Source organism: Sebastes fasciatus, chromosome 16, assembly GCF_043250625.1.
Source record: "Sebastes fasciatus isolate fSebFas1 chromosome 16, fSebFas1.pri, whole genome shotgun sequence".
In the NCBI taxonomy this organism is placed as follows: Eukaryota; Metazoa; Chordata; class Actinopteri; order Perciformes; family Sebastidae; genus Sebastes; species Sebastes fasciatus.
Window position 1 is genome coordinate 7,548,056 of NC_133810.1, and position 22,535 is coordinate 7,570,590.

The 22,535-nt window shown below is 40.6% G+C and overlaps 1 protein-coding gene across 11 annotated transcripts in view; it reads left to right on the forward strand.

Annotated features, from left to right (window-relative positions):
* The window catches only part of ncam1a (neural cell adhesion molecule 1a), a 274,078-nt gene that overhangs the window by 199,787 nt on the left and 51,756 nt on the right, over positions 1 to 22,535 (forward strand). For 6 of the 11 annotated variants that reach the window (XM_074612167.1, XM_074612169.1, XM_074612175.1 and 3 more), the window contains exons 9-12: positions 4,973 to 5,002; positions 11,659 to 11,809; positions 19,739 to 19,923; positions 20,371 to 20,464. In XM_074612167.1, coding sequence (XP_074468268.1) covers positions 4,973 to 5,002; positions 11,659 to 11,809; positions 19,739 to 19,923; positions 20,371 to 20,464 — 460 coding nt within the window. The remainder of the gene's footprint in view (positions 1 to 4,972; positions 5,003 to 11,658; positions 11,810 to 19,738; positions 19,924 to 20,370; positions 20,465 to 22,535) is intronic. The other 5 variants (XM_074612168.1, XM_074612170.1, XM_074612177.1 and 2 more) reach the window with 1 other exon arrangement.

A 22,535-nucleotide genomic window follows, 5' to 3' on the forward strand; every position in this document is an offset into this window, starting at 1 on the left:
GAGAGGTCTGTATGTGGTGTTTGATGTAAGTAAGTAACAAAGGCAAACAAAGTAAAGGTTTGGCAATGAGTTTTGGTTTTATGCTTGACCACACTCTCTGTCGTGCGTTGTCTTCTGTCTTCTCCAGTGTGCTCTTCTGCAAGACTTGTCAATATAAAAGCGGTTACTTAGCAGGAACCCCATGCCTTACATTATCAAACACTGTTGTTCTGTGACTGTTACAAATAATATATATGCTTATAACAATAGGTGTGCTATTCCTGGAGAGATGCACAGTAAATGCAGTGAAAGCACCTGTGCTGTTAGTTCCCAAAGGACACTACGGTACTAGCCTACTTTACTTCACAGCTCTGTCCAGCTGTATTCAGCTAGTGCTGCGTGATGAATTATGTAGCATCAAATATATAACAAGGATGAACTGCACTACCTCGGTGTAACAACGGTTAAGACATTCTGCAGCATCTGTGCCAGTGGTGTTGTTAGAGTCAATGCAGATGGATGAGGCTGATGTTATTTTGTATTTCTCCTATTGTCAACAGATTCCATGAAAAGACAAAAACCATGAATGTGTTAAAGTGATAAAACAGCTGAGTTTTGTATTTACAAAACAATGGAGGTCTATGGCGAAGGGAAATAAACTATATCATGCTCTGGCTGCACAGAGTATAAGCCCTACCGTTTCCACCCAGACGACAACAGAGCTGCATCTTTTCCTGCGGAAAATAGATGCTCGTGGTTTGAGCTGCGCTCGCCGCTGGGTTCAGCGCACATTGTCAGTGCTTGCTGCACCCAAAGTTGGGCTTTGCTCGACACAACATCAAGCCGGCGTGGCATGGCGCTTAGAAATAACGGGTTCCAGAGCGCAGTGTTGACGCGTTTTGTCCGAGAGTAGGAGAAAGAAATAGGCTTGAGTGAATGAATGAAAACTGATGATGCCAGAGATTCACACAAGTTCACACCAGAGAGGCCAATTACTCTGTATTCTTTCCTGAGAATTAAAAGTATGTAACATTAAACTGCTGTTGCAGTGTACTTATTATTTAGTTATTGTTATTCTTTAAAAGTCACCAGAATGCAGAAAACAAAGTAAACTAATTTGTCTGGGGGAGGACCCCCAGACCCCTGCTCTGGTTTAGAAATCCTCCCTATTTTTGAGGTCTCAAGGTTGACAAGTATGCAGACAATACTTACGATTCAGCAAAGCAAATATTAGACATGATTGCATATAAAGTTAATGGAAGGCCAAGAGCGGGCATAATTTGCCGCGAGGCGAAGATGCATCTGCACGAGTCGAAAATGTTTCAACTTGAGTGAAATTGTTTATTTATCTCAAGGCTTCAAGAGTACAGTTCATGAATGTGAGGAGACCAGCAAAAAGGAAAGGGCTCTAGAGGAAAATAACAGAAAGAACATGGAGTACTGGATGTTTTGTGATCAGACTGAGACTGACAGACTTCCACACAAACACACTTGCAGCCAGCCTATTTACACTTTTGGTTTGATTTCAGTCTGTACACACCATTAGTAGGATGAATTCATTTTTGTCTTTTCATGAGTTGAATGTACAAAATATAGATTATCGCCAGCCTTATCCATTAAGAAAGGCCAGTCGGTGATAAGATGCATCATCCATCCAAGTAATGACACATTTGGACCAGCGGTGGAACAATTTAAAATCATAACAAGTAAATACCGAAATTGGACCAATTGGGAAGTTGATTTTTTTAAATGTTGGAACACTGTGGCGATGTGTTATCCATCACATGTCTTTAAAATAACAGCATTTTATAATCCAAGTAAGCTACCATGTTTAACAGTCACCCTACTCCACCCATGGATGTAATGGCTCTGTGTTTTTCTCTCTTTGGCGTCACTGTTGGGGATAAACATAATTGAAGTAATTCAGTTTTATTTTTTCTCCTTCCACCATCTGCTACTTCCAGAGCCTCTGAAAAGTTTAGCTCCCTTTTTGCTTTTAGAGTCCATTTGGGACCAGCAGTGCCATTCTTGTATTCTGTGCCAATAAGTAATTACGCAAATCTCCACCAGATTCTGTAGAGAAGAAAGAAGAGTAGCAGTGGTTAGTGGTTAGTCATTTATCAACTTAGGGCAGTGACAGCGGCAAAACACCAAAATATGTCAATACTCTGGCCTCGGTCTACCATTTTATTTACTGGTTTGACATGTTTCATCAAACAAGCCTTCATAAAAGACTCAGATGAGACTCTTTAAATCCAGTCCAAAACCTTCCCAGTGTCATGAACGGGTTTCTATTTTGGAGTCTACTTCTATGCACTCAACCCAAGACTTTTTAAATCTTGCCCAAGGGAGTGATAGATCTCAATTTGGCACATTCACACCATAACAAGCCTTGAAACCTACTCAAAAAACAACTTTGGATAAATTGTTTTACAATAACAATAACATAGGAAAGCATGAAAGAGCAAAAGCATTTCAACTTCAAGCTGAATTAGTCATTGAAGCACATTAGTCAGTGTGAAATGATTCAGATGAATTGAAATAAAAAAGAATAAACAACTATGAGCAAGGATGGATGAGTGCAGGGATTCCCACCATGAGGAGCCATTACTTGTATACCTGACTGTGCAGTGCAGCTCGTCCCAGCCGGGTGGAGTGCCAAAAGTGGAAATGCGTGCAAGAAGTTGTTTCTGCTGGTGGCACGTCTCCACCTCGGTTTCATGCCAAGAAAAAGAAACATAATGGCATTGCCATGGTAAACATTTCACAGAATTACAAAGAGTGACAGTAGTGTGCTACAGGTATATCTTGGCTACACTAGATTCAATATTGCAATAAGCATAATGCTTTTGACTTCAGTGACCTGATAGACTGCTGCAGGGATGATGTATTTTTGTAGGCCAACCAGGAAGATAGCATCGACAAAAAGGCCAATGGGATTGTTCCATTGGGTTTTGGATTATTGCAGAAAATAAACTCTGTGGCAAACACACGTTTATGATACTTACCTGTTTTGTTCAGCAAGATAATCTCCACAAATGAACGCGACTTTTATGATTTCTAAAGTGTGAATGCAATCGCCAGAAGTTAAAAGCTAAGGGAACCAGAAGGGCTTAACTGCTAACCCGTTTCACGGTTTTTGGACTCATTCCTGCAGCTTTCCTTCTAGCGCCAAACTTTCCATCTTTAGACTTACGAATAGAAAGGTTCTACAAATACTATTATCAGATTGTCACAAGAGAATTTGATTCCGCTAAGGTGTCCCTAGCTTTTCCTATTAACTGTGCCATTTATCACTGCCAATCAGCGGAAGCATTCACACAGCACGGCGCATTCATGGCTGTTTTGCGACTTACTGAATCTTATCTTCCACCTGCAAGACAGGACTTGCCCGTCGCCACTCACAGTTGTCACGGAGTATCTTCTTCCCATTCTCAGCCTGTCACCGTCCCTCCCTTCCCTATCTGTCACTGTCAGATCAATTGTGATTTAATGCCGCTTTAATCAGAAAAATCCCGCTGATCATTTCAGTAATAGCTGTCACTAATTTTCATTGGATCGTCATTCATCAGTGGTCCGTTTTCTGTTTGCCGTGCTCTGTCTTCCATTAGACTGCTCTAGTTCTACATCATAGATAACAGCCCGACTACAAGAGCACACACATATTCAGAATGATGTGAAATGACAGAACAGCTTACTGGCTGCTATATCGCCTCCTTTCAACTGCACTGTCTTGTAAAAAGTATGGCATGGTGTTGTCAACATATTATCTCTTAAGAAGGGATTTCAGTGTGGTTGTGTTTCTGAGGTTCTTTGCTTATTGATACCATATGCTCAGAGAAGAATTATCCGTATGTACTTGTCATTAATGGAAGATAAGTGGTGGGTCCGTACATGAATGAACGAGTTAATCAAAACACAGAATGCCATGATGAGAAAGCCACTGATTAGAAAAACAAAGTCCCTATACCGGTAATGACTCACTCATAATTAGGTTCAGTGCCCTGTTTTTTCTTAGTGTGCCTCCAAATTCTGTCTTATAACAGAACATTAATTAATAACTGACTGAACCATGCTGCTTTAGGAAAATCCAAGTTTGGCATTTTGACCAGTTCTGTAAATTCACTGACCACATTGAGCAGTCTTATTCATTCCCATACTTGCAGAAGTGTGTGTCACTTTAAGACAACTTGAACTCCATATTTCCTATGCTCTGTTTTGAATATTTTAATAGAGTAGTATAATTTATTTATGACCGGAATAAATCATAATTGTAATAGATGCAAATTGCTAGAAAAATAATTCTCTAATCTTATCTAATGTGAAAGTAATGCACTGTAATCTTCATCAATCTTTTTGCAAATCGTGCATCTATTCTTGTTTTTGAGGACAATGCCAGTATTTCTACATGTTTAAGTGCCATAAATCATGCATATATATATCCCTGCTGCACTTTCCAAAGCCTGTTGCAGTGTCGTAGATGTTAGAATGTGTTACCCTACCATTCAGGCAGGCATTGGTTTCCATTTGTTTCACTTTGGTATGAAAATCAATGCACATTCTGGAGTCGGGTAATCTATCACAATAAGCATTATGTCTGCATTAGTTGTTATCAAAGGTACATTACTGTTGCACGGTAGACTTATTTTAGCATAAGCAATGCAATACCAAAGCAGACACAAAGTTCACCGTGATGGATTACCCAACTCACCTAGCAATTTCGAAGTCCCTGCAAGTTGATTTCCCTCTCATTTTCAAAATGGATGTAAATCAAAAACCACCTGGGGGGTAAAAAAATGCACTCTGTTGTGTGCTGGTAAATGATTGGCAGCAATTTATTTGTAGCTAAATGAGCTAAAGCATTCAAAATCAGAGGTATGCTTTTTGAAACGTGAAAGCAATGCACATGTCCTGCAGGTAAATCCAGTCTGCACAAAGCTTACGTTGTGTCGCTGTTTGTCTTTGCTTCCTCTGTGTTTGTCCTCCTCTCTAGGCTTCTTGGACGCGACCAGACAAATATGAGGTATGGCTACTAAATATGGTAGCCTGGCTATAGTTGTTATAGCCCCAAACTTACACAGTAGATCACCCCCTTTTTAACTGCAGAGCAGAAGTGTTGTCATTCAGGCCACATTTAATGCTCACCACATTTAGTTTGTGCACTAAAAACGTAGACCATTAGACACGTAGTACAGTACATTTAATCCACTTAGTTCCAGTACACATTTAGACTTGCCCTATTTACTTGTCCCTGTTTATTTCATGTTGAGAGACCCAGTATCTCAAAGTAGATGGTGGCCGTATAGCATACTGCTATTTCCTGCTGCTGGTCTGGTTATTTCTCAGACTTCTGCTTGCATCAGGGAAGAAACAGATTCTTGGCCAGTGGCTCTACAACCTCACATAGAAAACACTGTCTGCTCTGCTGAGGGCCAGCCACGGCGCTAACTCACAAAGCTCTACTAAATCTTAACAGAGTGGTTTTAAATGGTGTAGCCTACTATCATAAGCCAGGAGTCTGCATGTTTTTTCCTTCAAACCAACTGGGGCCTCATTTATACGTTGCTCTTACTGGGTCAGTTCGCCCCAAATTACCAAAAGAAGAAAAAAAACTCACTCACCCCTTGTGATATCCAGCCGTGTAGATAGTTTTGGGATTTATTCGTCCAGGTTTTTAGATATCTGTCTCGATGGAGTTCCCTTTGTGGCGTTCTCATTTGAGGTGCAGACATTACAAGGGCTCACGATTAAGTTACATCTCTTAGAACACTAGTAACAAGATTTTAACAATCAAAACCATATGGGAAATGATGACAAGCGTTTTTAATTAAAAACACTTTTTATACATGAGCTCCCTGCTGTAGCGTTTGATCGGAAAGAAACATGCAAACTCTTGGCCCCTCCGCAAAGTGAGGACTGTTCTTAGATAGAACTGACACAATATAACAAGCTAACTTCACTCACTGTCTCACACACGACAAGGGGAAGGAATTAATGTACTTTACTAAGCGTCGCTGTGAAAATACTTAATGAACCCCATGAACCAACGTTGCCCTTAATAAAAAAGAAGCACAAGATAAATGAACTTGTGCAGCTCATAATTCTGGGCTTGTGTGTAAGAACTCCAAGTTTCTGCACACACCCAGAGTTCTGACAACTTGGTTCTTCTAAAATCGTTCTCAATTCACCTCTGACCTGGTTTAAATAATTTCACCAGCCAATTACATAAAGCAGTGCTTGAATTGCTCCTAATTGTGTGAAGTTTATTTTCAATTTTCTGACAACATGAGTGTGTTTAACACATCCCATACAACTAATTTGCATTCCCAATTACATTTCAAGGGAAACATATTTTCTCTCGGATTACGGTCGCAGTTTTAAACATGCCAGTATCTTCACTCTAGCTTTAAAACTGAGCCCGCTGCAACCTAAAAGTTGCAAGTTGCGTTAATGCGTTAAAGAAATTAGTGGCATTAAAACAAATTTGCGTTAACACATTCTAGTTAACTTTGACAGCCGTATTTGAAATGTATTTGTGATGCGTCAAAAACAAACGTAATCCAGGAGAAATTGCATTTCCCTCGAATTCGATTGACAATTCAGTTTTGTTGTATGGGAAAACAAATTTGAGGTTACTGTTTTTGCATCACACTGTTGAACAGTCACCTCTATTTCAGGTTGTGTGATTTAAGTCTCTGTAGACCATTATTATTATGTGATTTCCTTATTGTGTTATGAGTTATTTTGTAGTTTGCTTCTTTGATTTCAGTAGTGCAGTAGTGGAAAGTGCAAAACTTGTAGGTGGTTTCATTATTCCAAGATGGTGTGTTCCCTGTAACTTTTTCTTTTGCAGACAACCAACCGCTATTCGTATATGTAAAGTTTAGCCTTTTGCTGTAGTGAAGTATTGCTCTTTGTCTGTAGATGATTGCCAGTCGAAGAAATGTGTTTGTAATGCCCTTAACTGTTTCCCGTTCTCTTCCTCCCACTGGTTTCTCTAACTGCTTATCTCTACAGGGTGACAGGAGTAAGAGTAGAAATAGTGTGTTTAACCTGATACAGCGGCTGTGTAGATAAAAGCACTGAAGACGGGAATACCACAAAACCAACTTGTCTCGTGATCTGTTGTGAAGATACTGGTCTTCATATTTTATGTTGTCTGAAGATATTGTCAGTCTTCGGCTCCGCACGGCAGTGAAGACAGAAAATGTTTTCATGTAGAAAATCAACTGTCGATGAATGCACTTCTAATAGCACAGCAGTGATCAAACTAATCTGCAGTGGCCGATAATAGTTCTGTCCCTGCTCGCAGTCGACAGCGGCTGAACTCTTCTCCGTGTTAGGCATAAATCAGGCTGCTAACAAGCAGGCATTATATGATTAGTTTTAATGATAAATGGATCCTGAATGGTGATATGCTAAAGAGAACTGGAAAGCCTGTACAGTGTGTCTTTATTTCGAGAAGTGCACTTGAACCAGATCAAGGTCTGATTATAATAACCTGCCCGCTGAATGCCACTGATGTCAGAACTGCTGAATACATTATTCAGGCAATCCTCGTCGTCATCTCAGGAGGTCTGCAAAGATTGCAGGGCTGTGTTGTATTTACCACAACTTTATATTACAATAGCCATTAGTAAATATAGTACTCCTACTAGATAGACTAGACTTAACAATGGAAGCAAGGCATGAACTCTACTGTGTGTTCTTGTGAGCAGCTTGGACATCTGTTAAGTACAGGTGATTACACGTAAATATGATGTTTAACAGTACCAGTTATCCATCATGATCTGCTTTGTAGCTTCACTAGGACACCCTGAATGTCAACATTTTTGGCTTAAGTTGACAAGGAACTCTTAAATGCACCATTAGTTTTAATTTCTGGAGGAGGCTCAGGTTCACCTTCACGTGTCACATCCTGCAGGAGGATCCAGCCCTCGGATTGGGGGGGACAGTTAATCACATTCTAGGTGCATTGTCCATTTTTTGGACAGCTTGTCAGGCTCAGCTCTACTAAGGACACACAGCTCTACTTTCATTAGCCTAATTGTCCTTTTCAACTACAGAATAATGTAAGGAACGTACAGTAGGTGCTGCTCAGGAGGTAATAGCCTACTAAATGCAAGAACTTTCAGGGGTTGCCGGCAGTGCTGTCAATCTTGATCGGTCGAGCAGAATATAGATACATCACACAGCCAAACAATGCAGGGATTTGTTTTTTAAAAAGATGACACAAGATTAGAGCAGAATTAAGTATCACAATGCGTGCTGGAGGGCAAACTGAAAGACTACAAAGTAGTTTGACATGCTTCACGCCCTCATGGGTCCGCCGTGCTGCTTGTGCCAGCACCGCTTCAGCATTAGCGTGAAATGAAATCGATAACAATATCAGCTCCACTTCTTCCTCTGTTGTCTGTCCCACAACAGCTTACTTTCCATGCCTACTTATTTTACTAAAGTTCCCAGTGGAAAAGAGCTAGAATCTATAGTTTCTCGAGCCTTTCGCTGCAGGGTGAAAACAACTATTTGGATTGCTTTCTATGACATTTGGAACAGACATTCATGTTTCCAATGAGGCCAATTGTAATGACTTTGGTGATCCCCTGACTTGTCATCTAGTGCCATCGTCAGATCAAAATTCCTAGTTAATACAAATTGACTTAACTGCGGCACTACAGTTTTGTCCCCAATAGACACAACCTTGGTGATCTAGGCAGACAGCGCCGTAGTCTTAAGATAATAGCTTGTATTTATTAGATGATTTGCCATGTTGACTGCTGACTAGCCTTCGCAATTCAAGTAGGAGTTAGTTGCTCTCCCATGCCCTCCTTGTAATTACCGTAATATGAACAGTTGTTCCTAGTCGGCATTATGTATTTATAGAAATCCCATATGACATTAATGCAGCATTAACATCTTTTTATAGAGTCAGTAGGGCTGTTGTGCAGATGTTGGAGAGGTGCTGACACGAAAAAATTAAATCCTCCCCAAACTAAAATAGGTTCTCGCACCTTGGTTATTGTGGAAAACGACCCCTTGTGTCAGCTTTGATTTTAATTTAGTGAAAATAAAGAAGCAGCACATACTGTTTGTTCACAGCCGGAGCAGACTCTGGCTCCAGTGTTCTCCTATAGTTGTGGTACAGAATATATGACAAGCGAGAGACACGTATTGACAGGTTATGTAACCGTGTCAGCTCTGCCCTACAAAGCAAAGCAAAGAAGCATCGACTAAACAGACTGTAACGTCATCCCCCACGCCTCCCTCTACAAATCCACCGCTATAATTAATTCGGTGACGAATCAGAGTCGGAAAATTAAAACCATTCATATGAATTAATGAATAAATCCTTTTTTCAAAGGTCTGCCTGTTTACTTCTACCTCTCTAGTGTCATTACAGCATTATTCTCCATTAACCTTATCCCTGTTTATAGTCCAACAGTGTGCCCAGTGCAGCTTCTTCTTGTGTCACTGCAGTAAGGGAAGATTAATGCTGCCCTTTCAAAAATGTTCCAGGACACTCCCTCAGATCTTCAGTAAACAGCAGAAATGTTTCTGCCACATCTGCATCCCCCTCTGTTCTGTAGAGGATGTCACTTTGTGCCATAATGCTAATACAACAAAAAGCATTCAATTATTTATAAAACATAAACGCTGAAGCACCTAGAATGCCTGAAATATTAATAACAAATCATGGCAGGTAGAAGGAAGATGTATATCCCCTGTTGGTTTCAACTAGGTGTCGCCCAGAGGGAAGAAAAGCTGTTACTTTATTTTTAACAGCCAGAGTTTTTATAGGGCCTGCTACACGGCTCTTCTTCATTATTGATATCTCTTTTTGCCTGCTACCTTCTGCAGCATATTTCATATCTCAATTTGTGTCCTGGTGGGAAGCTTGCATTAGTTTTTTTGGCAACACACTCAATCTCAAGCATCACTGAGAACAAAGAGCAGAAAACAAAGCACCCCGTCCTTTGGCCTCATCTTTGTATTTTCTGCAGATCAACTTAGGTTGCAGCCCCTGATTAAAAAGGCAAGTGAGGTCATTGGGTGTCCTCATGTGTCAGCTGCACCTGCGCTGAGAGCTAACTCTGAATAAGGCATCCTCGGTGACCCTGCATATCCAACAATACAACAGGTTCACCCAAGTAGGCAGGGCAATGAAGGCGATCTGCTGAGGAGAAAATAAAAACAAGGTTTAACAATTCATTTGTCACAACTGCAATTATAGTGTTCCAAATGCAATTAAAGTGGCTGTAAGCCTGCAACTAGACTGCTAAATAGTAGGGACAGCAATCGACGTGCTGTAGGAGCTCCAAGTTTATTTCACCGGGCTCTTTGTGCTCTCGCTGATTCCCATGGGGATGCAGGGATAGTTTCTCAGTGGGTGTCCACTGTGTTGCTGTTTGTATGTGTGAGAGACAAAGATGATTTGTTTGGTATGCAGTATATGTATGATTTTAAGATTGCTGTTGTCAACCCGTTCTCACTCCCAACTCGTCAAATACTTGGTCAGTGCCCCTCGGCATCTGATACCGACGCACGGAGGCATCCTTTAGCATATGTATGTGACGCACTGGGCTTTCAACTAACTCCAAAATAAACCCATCGCGTCATTATTAGATGGTCAGAGCAACTGACGTAGTATTAAGAGCATGATAGTCTGTTTAGGGCAGTTGGAAGGGGTAGTGTCAAACCAAGGGGACCACTGTTGGTGTCCTGTGCGAAACTATAAAATCAACGTTATTAGGTGACTTATTTTGTCACATCAGTCATTGGTCACGTGACTCGTTAGTCAGTGAAGTTAACGTCAACCACGACCGTTTCCTAACCCTAACTAAAGTGGTTGTTTTGCCTAAATCTAACTTTGTGTGAAGACGGAAGCTTATTTTGAAAGAACACTATGCATGTAACGAGTGTATATTGACACGCCGTCCCTGATGCTAGAGGGGTACCTACAGCGTCATATTTTGAAGCTTAAGGCCACTGATCAAGAGTCGGTATTTGACGAATTGGGAGCTGGTGTTGACCTTGTCCAGCTGAATTTCCTGAATCAAGGACAATAACATTTACCTTGTAACCTAGAACTTGAATCTTAGTTAGATAAGGCTAAAGGCTGGTGTATCTCTATATTTTCTTATCATCAACAAATCCCTAGTTAGTTCTAGTTCACCTCCTGCCTGTGGCACTCATGTTACAATAAGAAAAATATAGAATAACACCAGCCTTATCATTTTTTTCCATAATAAATCAAAGGCAGCAGCTTCTTACATAATTCTCTTTATACTATTCTGTCTCTGTGGTGTTAAGATCTTATTGCAGTTGTATCTTTTATGTTGTCTCCATCCAGCTGCTCATCACGTGGTGCTTTTACACTGCAGTTCACACTGTAGGTCACCTGTCAATCAAACAGTGTTCATCACAGTATCACAGTTTCTTTAGTTTGTTTAGCTGATGAAGTTCAGTTCCCACTTTATCTTTTATATTTTTTATTTATCATCCAGTTTATTCCAGACAAAGTCTTTCTCTTTTTTTGCAGGAAGCTCTCTGTGTTTAAACCAACCGATATAAAAACTCTCATAAACCAGCTGAGGGAATCACTGAGGGAGCAGCAAGACACGCTTCCATTTCCATGAGGCTTTACAAGTGAGACTAATTACTTTCTCCTCTTCTTTGTAGAGCCTTGATAGAAATATTGTGGTACGCAGCCACGCACGGGTGTCCTCGCTCACCTTGAAAAACGTCCTGTTCACGTACGCCGGCCAGTATCTCTGCACCGCCAGCAACTCCATCGGCCAGGACAACCAGCACATGTACCTGGAGGTCCGCTGTAAGTCACACAACTCTTCCTACACCTGTTCTATTTGGTTATAAGTGCTGTCAATACACATCATCTTTAGTATGTCATGTTCTTATTCACTCATTTCTGAAGCTACGAGTATTAACAGATGGTTGTTACTGTTGGCATTTGCATAAGTTGTCATTTTATTCCACTCTCAGATTGAAAGAAAATAAATGTAGTCACTCAAATGTTAAACTATTTGTTGAAGGAAAAGAATATTATTGTGTAATTGAACTCAGAATTGACTTTTTTTCACACAAATTTCTGATATAAATTAATGCCAGTTAATGTTTTTCATATGTCCAGAATCCCAATTCAGCACACACCCACTACTTCACATATTATAAAGCAATGAAGGTCAAAGAATAAAAGTGTCAGTGTTCAAATGACAAATTCATTGATGCTGAGATAAAGGACGGACTGAAGTGATAAAAGGGATAGTTCGGATTTTTTGAAGTGGGGTTGTATGAGGTACTTATCAGTAGTCAGTGTATTACCCACAGTAGATGACGGTCGGAGTACCAGCACAGGAGCAAAGCGATGTGCCGCGGTGGACAAAGCAGCAGCAGCAAAACATATTTTAGACACCTAAAATAAAATCTATATCCATTTACCTGTACGTTATATTAAGAATATTTCCATCGCCTTACCTTTCCGTCAGACAGGACTTTCCGACAGGGAACTAAAGTTGTTATCTATCCTCTCTTCAGCACCGCCAGACTCCTTTAAGAAAAACAGTAATTGAATCCAAACTAACCCTTTTAAACACCAAAGTCACACAATTACAAACTAACCGATCGAGGCAGCGGTAGAACAGCAACTCCACCGTGTTCTCTGAGGTAAATCTACAGCTGGGAGTCTGGTGGCGTTGAAGAGACTATAGATAATGTCTTCAGTTCCCCGTTGGAAAGAGCTCTCTGACAGCGAGGTAAAGTGGTGAAAATATTCCAAACACTTAAACTGATGTTGATTTTTGTTTTGGTGTCTAGAATCCGTTTAGCTGCTGCCCCCCGTCCACAGCAGTACATTTCTTTGCATCCATGCTGCTACTCCTGTCTGCTTCTCCAAACTGTGGACGGATAAATACCTCATACAACCCCACTTCACGAGCTCTGAACTATCCCTTTAAGTCAGGATTTAAAGGCTAAAAGGAAACTTTGTAACAGGCGAACATCTGTCTTTAGTTGGGCTTGACCTGGGAACAGCTGCCGCAGCTGCTCCTGTCTCCACATTTGCCCGGGACGGTCTTCAAAAAGAAATGTCATGTTATTAAGAGTCAGTGGAAAAATCTTTGTGACTAGTCGTCGATTGTAGAATGACATTATTTGACCGTGATGTATCATCAGGCTGTGATCTTCAGTGCGCTCCAGGAGTAATCGTGTTGTAATTGACGTTTCCGGTGCCTGGATGTTTTCTCAACATGTCTGTTTTCTGCTCAGGTAGTGATTTCATCTGTTTCCTAAAATGGCTTTTGACAGCACCCTTGACAGCTTTCCTGGGCTTTGTTCATTAGCTGGTGATTTTACCTGTAGGCAGAAAAATCAATAACACAAGCTTTTCACAAACACAGACTGACAGACTAGACAAGTATTTCGTCTTCAGACAGAGTTCTGCAGCCCGTTGCACCAGCTGAAGATAAGTTTGATCCCTAAGTTCAAGGGTAAAGTCAACACTTACTGCTTGGCTGTAAAAGGTTAGTTTCACATTAAACCTGCTACTTTGCTCCTTCACCTCTGTACTTACACTAGGGGTGTAAGAAAATATTGAAAAAAATTTATATTGCGATATTATGTTTTGTGATACTTTATTGATTATCCAGTCCCTGGATTTTACTGGGACTGTGATAAATGCAAATGCACATCTGATTGCTTAAAAAAGTAATTTTTTCTCAGATTTGATGCATATGGTGGCGTGTTCATTATACTAAATAATCTCAACATGTCGCAATATATTGAATGGTAACCCTTGTATCATGATACGTATGGTATTGCCAGATTCTTGCCAATACACAGCCCAAACTTTCCTACAATTAAAACATAGAGAGTGAAGTTTCATGTCATGCATTTTCAGATAAAAAGGGAAAGAAAGAGACTACTATGACAGAAATGAATGGGCCTATAAGTCTTTATTAAAAAAACAGAACGTAGTGTATCTTATCAAATGTCAAGTAACTAACATTAGATAAATTCAACAGACGTTTATTGATCGCTTTGTACTTTTTGTACTCTAAGGTACTTTTTGTACTCTAAGGAGAGGATGACGGTATCACACATAAATATTGTCATAGATTATAACAACATCAGCTAAAGTCTTTGGAAAGCATCCATCTCGGGGGAAAAGATTCTGCTGAAGTCAACACCTCAACAGTTCCAAGTGTTTTTGTTTTTTTTACAAGCAACCAAGTGGTGCCAGCGGCAATTCCCATCTCAGGTGAAGTGAAGCAGCATAAAGTCACCGTGCAGCACAAGGCTGAGCGTGCATGTCAGTGTCATCATGATGTAGTCTGTCACAGGAAATGTGCTCCTGGTGTAAATATCAGAAGGAATTTGTACCTCTCGCTCTTCAAATGTTAATCCCCACCATTCTCCTAACTGTTCCGCCATGGTACCAATACATTACCTGCTCTACCTTGTATGTTGCAACCCAATTTTAGTAAGTTATTGCATACATTGTGTTCAAACTAAGCTTGAACTTTCACATTACTGGTGCAACAGGCTGCTTGGCATCAGATGTGATTCATGACTATATTAATTTTTGCGTGGCAAATTAAAACTTAAAAACATAGCTGATTGAGTAACAACCTCAACCTGTTGAACAACATTTACTTCGCAGTCAATCCTGCAGTTAGGAGCATTTAAATAAACATAAAAACATGGCGCTGGATGCATATTAATGAATATTGAAATCAGAAAAATCAGAGGAGGACCAGGGGAAGTGCTTCTGAAGATGCAGTCACCTCTGTATCTGGGGATACGTGGTGGGTGAGAGAGCAGAGTTTGCTGGGTCAGTGGTACCACTGAGATTTGTTACCATGGAAACAAGGGTCTCAGTTCTGACATAGCCTCAAGGTACAGTGGCTTTTGAGGCTTAAAAACGCTCTAATGTTTGTGCAGTCTAATTACTTTAGTCTTTAAGCATTCAAGCTCTATACTAAAACGCTTGTGAAGCCATTTTGCCTTTGACTAACAGTTATACTGTATATACTGTATATATAGCCTTTATTAGAGACTAGTGAAAGGAGTCCTGAAGTGAGAGATAGGACCATCAAGATGCCCAAAATATTCTTTGAAATGTACAAGAAATGCTGTAAAGCCTGAATTATACTCTATATACATTCATTTGTTTGACCTCTGTACTCTAGCACTCTTCCAATGTAACCATTATCATGAGGTTAAGTTGCTTGAAGGTGTTCATGTACATTTAGGGTCAACGGTGTAAGGCTAGTGGCTTAATGGCAAGTGTTGTGTTTTGCATGCATATTCAAATCAGTCACTTTCATAGACTGTATATAAGAAGTGGACCTAGTCACCGTAACGTCACCCATTGGTTTGTGGACTACGGTTTTGAAACCTTGAGTTCGGCATTTTGGCCATTGCCATCTTGGTTTTCTGTAACCAGAAAGCAACGAAAGTCAACGGATAATGCCGTGGTAGCAACCTGTCAATCACAAGGTAGCCACGCCCTAAAGCATCCCCTGCTTTATGGTCTATTTGACTCTAAATGGGACCATAATTTACTAAAAGAACATCATGCTGTATTGAATAAAAACTTGAAACTAGCGATTGAGACCATACGCTGATGTTTACAGTGTTTACTGAGGTAATAAATCAAGTGAGAAGTAGGTTCATTCACTCATAGACTTCTATCTAACCGAGGTTGCCGCCTGGTAACTCAAAACACATCCTTGGAAAGATTGTATGTGCACAATGGAAGCCAAATCGTACTTGATCTCGTTTTGAAATCTACCGAATGCTAAATAGAGCCAATGAACACTTAATTGGATTAATATGCCCTGCTTTCAATGCGCCAGCAATTTGGTCAGAGATATAATCACAGCGCAGCATTGATAGAGTTGTTTGAGGGCCTGCAGTTAGCTAGAGTAATCAGCAAGTAATCAGGTAGCTGATTCACTGTTGCCAAGCAATTATCGATAAGAAAAGGTGCTTTGTCTTGAGCACAGCTCTCACTCTCTGTCCCCTCTATCACCACTCGCCCACTCACACTATGAAGACGTTATCTGAGCATGGAACTTCCTATCTGCTGCACAGCATGATCCCATTAGCTGGGCTGAGAGTGTCTATACTTGCTGCCGAAGGACTGATAGGAAAGTGTTAATAACTTCTCTGTTTGAGCTCCGTTTTGTCAGCAGCTCAGGTTTGTTTAGCATGAATGTCTAATGAAAACACTGTTTGAGCTGCAAGCAGAACCCTCATCTACTCATCTCTGTCCCGCTGGCTCTACAGTTGTACATTTCAACCCATGTGCCTCGCTTTTATTTTTTTTTGCTGTTGCCGAGTTCAAAACACTTCACGTGATATTCTCTGGGTCTGCAGATATTAACAGCTCTAATGCTATGATACCTTTGTTTCAAGACTGAAGCTCAAAAGAACCATTGTAGAATATAATATCTACATCTATTTTTTGTATGCAAAAGGCATTTTGGTTTGCATGTGCAAAATCTGTATGAAGCCAATAATAATTATGTAGTACTTTAACCATTTCTATACCAAAGAAACTCCCCAAAAAAGACTATTTCCTCATTATCATATCCTTAACATGGTAGAATCAGCATTTATGCAGTCAGTTAACTCTAAAAGTATCGATAAATTATCTGATCTTGACCTAATTTTTACATATTTGACATACACCGATCAGCCATAACATTAGATCAGCATGGGCACCCTGACCGCTCTGCGGCTACGCAGCCCCATACGCAACAAACTGCGATGCACTGTGTGTTCTGACACCTTTCTATCGGAACCAGCATTAACTTGTTCAGCAATTTGAGCTCCAGTAGCTCTTCTATTGGATCGGACAACACGGGCCAGCCCTTCGCTCCCCACGTGAATCAATGAGCCTTGGGTCTGACCCTGTCGCCGGTTCACCGGTTTTCCTTTTTCGGACCACTTTTGGTAGGTCCTGACCACTGCAGACCGGGAACATCCCACAACAGCTGCAGTTCTGGAGATGCTCTGACCCAGTCCTCTAGCCATCACAATTTGGCCCTCGTCAAAGTCGCTCACATCCTTGCGCTTGCCCATTTTTTTCTGCTTCCAACACAAAGTTCAAAGTTTAAAATAATCACTTGCTGTCTAATATATCCCCACCACTGCCAGGTGCCTTTGTAACGAGATAATCCATGTTCACTTCACCTGTCAGTGGTCTTAATGTTATGGCTGATTGGTGTAAATTGTTACAACCTATTTGCACCCAAGTGTGTACACAGCCGTAAATGAATGCATCAATGTCAAAAGATCATAGCAATGATCATAATAGTGCTGGCTACAGCTTATTAGCCCTATCCTTCACACAATTTGACATTTCTGAAAATGCTATCCAGACTACAAATACAAATTATGCACATACACAATATTGAGATACATACATTTATACATAATTATACACAGTATTCACATGTTTGTGATGTGAATTAAAAAATAATCTCTTCCCCTCCTAGAGGTGACTAAATACTTAATTCCTATTAATAGTAGTGTAGACATATCTAACTTGTATATCGTGTATATTACCCCTAGAATTCATATTATTCTATTCAATACTAGCGCTAATCTATGTATTTTATGTTGTATGTGACCTATGTGAGCAACCCTAGCAGTCACATTCCCGTTATTTGAAAACGTATCAATATTCTCACCTAGACCAGGCTATGTAGAGGCTAGAGAAATCAAACAGGCAGGTCACAGGCGCTGGAGGGAGTCAACACTCTCCCAAAAGCAGCATTGATAGAAAGAGCGCGAGTCTAATCAGGTCTGCAGGAGATGGAGCATTTATTGACTCAGCCTCGTCCATCAATTCCAGCTGCAGCACTCTGCCGAGTTTTCAAGGATCCGGGGTCAGCAGTAAAGCCCCGGCGGTGTCAGGGGCCACAGCGTTTCACAGCACGCAGGAAGCAAAGCATACTTCACTGCATTCAGAAGCGCTGCTCAGTGATGTGAGCGGGATATAATAAAAGGTAACAATGCGGGGAAAACAGCCATCGCCCGTTATCGCCTCTCACAATGATGATGCCAACAAACTAAGGCTCAGGGGTGAAGAGTTTTGACCATATGGTATCCATTCAATTCAAAAGTAGGCTGCTAAATGGGGCTTACACCGTAGCATGAACGGAAGCAGCGTTATTGGTGTCTCTGCAGGTATCAAATATAGCGCTGTTGCAGTGAGAGAAGGGATCTCATTTTCATCAAACCCAAAATGAGCCAACTGAATTTTCTATAGCACCTAGAACAGACAGGGTTCAGCTCTGTTATTTCTTACTCATGATTGTGCAACTTACTGTGTAATAATGACACTCAGCTCTGTCAGACATTAAAGTTTTGTAATTGCTGAGGTGGAGCATCTTGCAATAAAACTTAAATGTAAAAAAAAGTCAAATGGGCAAAAAAAATGGCAATGTAATGTTCCATAAAACCACCATAGGTTGTCTTTAAATGTATATCATAAAAGACTTTGCCTTGAACGCTATAGGAGTAAGGCAAACGCAACCATTATATACAACACTTAGCAGCCTTTGTTTGCCATTAAGATCGCAGGTTCTGTCAGCATTTGCCGTGATTGCTCCAGCTGCCCTCGGGAGTGTGTTTTAAAATATATTTTTGTGATTGCAAAGATTTCTAAATGAAGTATTTCACTGGTAGCCGTGATAAGATCAGCTGGAAATGCTGAGAAGAAGAGCTTCAGGGAAGGAAGGCGATATTGCCATCCCACAATTCCTTGCTCCTGCGATGGAAGACTCAGTGTGGCCTTTCCAAGCTGCCTGATTCCTATCAGTCCTGTGGATTTGTCATACAGAGATTTAACGGGTTTGGCGATAATACAGTAGGTGTGCTAGCGTAAAAATGATGTAGAACTCACACACTTCTGGAATTAATTCAAGAGTTGGTACGCTCACTCTCAAATGTTCTGCACAGAACAGCAATCATGAGATTCTGAAAGTCTCGTAGTTAGCTACATAGGGATAAAGAACGTGTTCCTCAGGGAGTCAAAGCTTTAGACAAATCCAAAACATGCATCCCAACATCCTTTGTCTCATAAAAGTTAAGCTGAAGAGATAATTATCCTAATCATGTTGGCGCTGTCTTAGTATCCGTGCAACATTATTTAACTTTGTCTTACTTTGTTCTCTTTCATTGAACTACACTTTTTTAATTATTAATTTTGTTTATTTTTATCAGCCTATGTACACTTGCCAGGTACACCAGATGCTATATCTAATGATGTACTAATGCCTGGATCTACTGAACAAAGCTGGTATTTACTATCTTCACTTTAGATTGTTTATTTGTTTGTTTAATATTATTACTTTATATCAATATTTAAAAGAAGCATTTCCAGTCGACATTACCTCTAAATCTTAGTGTAAGTTCTAGGGGGCCATGATACCTCTTGACCTTGTGACAATTTCCAATTAAAGTGGTTGAAAAAGGAGAAAATATGCTGTTCTCATCCCAACTCGTCACATACCGCCTAACTCGAAAAATGACACACAAACACATGTAGTATTTCTAAATGTTTAAAAAGGATAAACCCTTGCATTTTGTGATATTTCCTGGGTGGATAGTTGATTCTCTCCTGGCCAGATGAACCAGATTGAAGGAATAAACACTTCAGATTATGAGTAAACTGTTCCAAACATGCCTGTTGTAATGTTTTCCATCTTCCCTCCCCTTTGTGTTTCTACAGATGCTCCAAAGATCTTGGGTCCAGTGGTGTTGTACACGTGGGAGGGGAACGCGGCCAACATCAGCTGCGAGGTGGATGCTCACCCCGGAGCCTCGGTGGTCTGGTTCAGAGACGGCGTCCAGGCGCCCTCCGCCAACACCACCAACATGAAGATCTACAACACGCCGACCATCAGCTACCTGGAGGTCTGCTGCACATCACTGACATACAAAAGCACCACAGGGGTTAATAGAACACAAATAGAAGTGTTTTTAAAAATGAATAATATTGGTAGGGCATGTGGTCTTTCACATGAAAAGCTAACAAGTAGTTCTCCCAATCAAGGACTGACATGTTATTGAGTACAGAGTGCTAGATGCTAATGAACCAGTGTGTAATGATTAGTTCCTACAGTAGATATCTGAGCATCTGCAGAACGACCACTTTCCAAATGAATCAGTGTTGATCAGTCAGGAATAAACTGCGAAATGGCACAAAACCAATAACTAATGATTACATCCTAAAAGGTATATATCCAGGCTCTTCACGGGTCTACTCGGTTTCTAGCATTTTTTTCTTTCTCACATGCCTCACATGCCTCACGTGCCTCTCCACACGACCTCTCAGTGTTTTTGTATTTTTCTGTCTCTCAGGTTACCCCTGATTCGAATGACTTTGGGAGCTACAACTGCACAGCAACCAATGTGATGGGCTCCGAGTCTAGGGAGTTCCTTCTGATCCAAGCAGGTTTGGCATTGCTTTTAACTCAAAGTGTGTAGCGTTTTTTAAAATCAAACTACAATTTAAAGTAAATTATTTAAAATACCAAATGGGGGGAAGTGTTGGATGTTTGATGACTTCACAACCTAGAAATGATGTGACAGCACCTGTGATGTTTTATGCCAAAGAATACCAAAGAGAAGAACCAGTAAAACAATTTAACATTATGGATCCAACCACCCATGGCGAAATGGTCGTTCCAAGGTCAAGATTAATCCCCCGTGTGGATACATAGGGGGTAACCAGGTGACTGTTATCAGGTCATTAAATGGGTTTTATCAATCGTTATAAGCCCCATAGATGTGAGTCAGGAGGGCCCTGCTTCACCCAATGTTAGGGTTCATCATCTATTCACATGGTCAATCACCAAAAGAAGGTTATAAAAGAAGACGCAGCGACCTCTAGCTACTGTAGTAGTTATGACAGGAGCAGAAGCAGAAGTCAGGCGCTGTAGTATAGACAGTGTGAAACTCGATTGATGTGACAGAAAACACAGGGCTTTCACCCAGGAGTTTACATCCCGTGTGAAACGGGTTTACATCCCGTGTGAAACCAACATCAGGTAGTTGCCTTCACAACCTTAAGTTTTCTTTTTATGTAGTTATTTAAGCTAAAACAGGATATTTTTCCCTGAACTTAACTAAGTAGTTTTGTTGCCTAAACCTAAAGAAGCTGTTTTGTTTGTGTTCAAAGCGTTACGTTTCATTCAGTTTTATAATTAGAACGTGTTGCTATTAAGTTTCGCTTTCACTTTTAAAACGTAGTAGGTGTAGTAGGCCCCTACTGACCCACATCTATGATGCTGATAGTGACCGATAATGCTCACTGAATGGTCTGATAACAGTCGAATTGGGTGAAGTTATAGATAACATTTTAAAGTAACGTCTAAAGGCAATCAGAAGCCAGTGTAGGGAGCAAGGGTAATGAAATGCACAGAATTGCGAGGCACTCCACAGCACAGGCAGGTAATGAGCAAAAATTCAAACTGAACCGTCCTTTAAGTTGTATTTTCTTTGTACTGCATATGGTTTGAGTTATTTGGTATGCAAATAGTTTTGGACCCATTGGAGAAGGTAGGTCACGCAGGACCTTGTCTAAATACAGAGTAGTGAAATGAATTGTGCTAACAACCTCTGCTGCCACTGTGTAATATACTGTAAGTCCTTTGAGGTGTTCTCTCTCTGCGTTTTCATTTGCTGCATGACTCATTGCTATGCATAAAGTTACTCCCTGCAACCATAGTTGGACTAAAAGGCTGCCAAAAACAAGCCAACGCAAATACATCTTATTTTCCAGATTTATATGTCAATGAGAAAATTCGAGTAGTAGTAGAACGAGGCAAAGAGCTTCACTAAACAAAACGATTTCAATTTCAAGGGTAATTAAACAGTCTCTGCATTACATACTAATGGTACACAATCCAACAAAAGATCCAGTAGGTTTATCATTACAGAAGGAGGCGCATTGTCTGCAGTGTTTCTGTTTGCATGATGTTAGTGAGTATAGTAGCTCTGGGAAGTTTGCAGCCATGCATAAATAGATTGATGATTTGTTGATTCCTTCAGCTTTTTAGCACTGAGAAAAACATCCAGTGTTGTTTTTGTAATTCCCAGAACTGAGCAGTGGTTACAGACTAAAGTTGTTCATTACATCAAACAATATGACAGTGATCCATTGGATGCTCAACGCACTGGTGATTTTGTTCTGGGTACAAGCAGTGGAGCTAAAAATGTAAAGTCGGTGGTGTCGCGAGACGAAAGGTCACAGCGTCAGTAAAATCAAAGGGGTTCATCCTCTGGGGATCATGGATGTGATAAGTAAATGTCTTAATAAAACATCCATGGGCGCCTGGGTTAGCTCAGTTGGTAGAGCGGGCGTCCATGTATTAAGGCTTGGTCCTGACCGCGGCGGCCCGGGTTCAAATCCGGCCTGTGGCCCTTTCTGCATCCACTCTCTCTCTCCCCCCTTTCACGACTCTATCCACTGTCCTGTCATAAAAATGGAAAATGCCCCCAAAAAAAATAACTTTAAAAAAAAA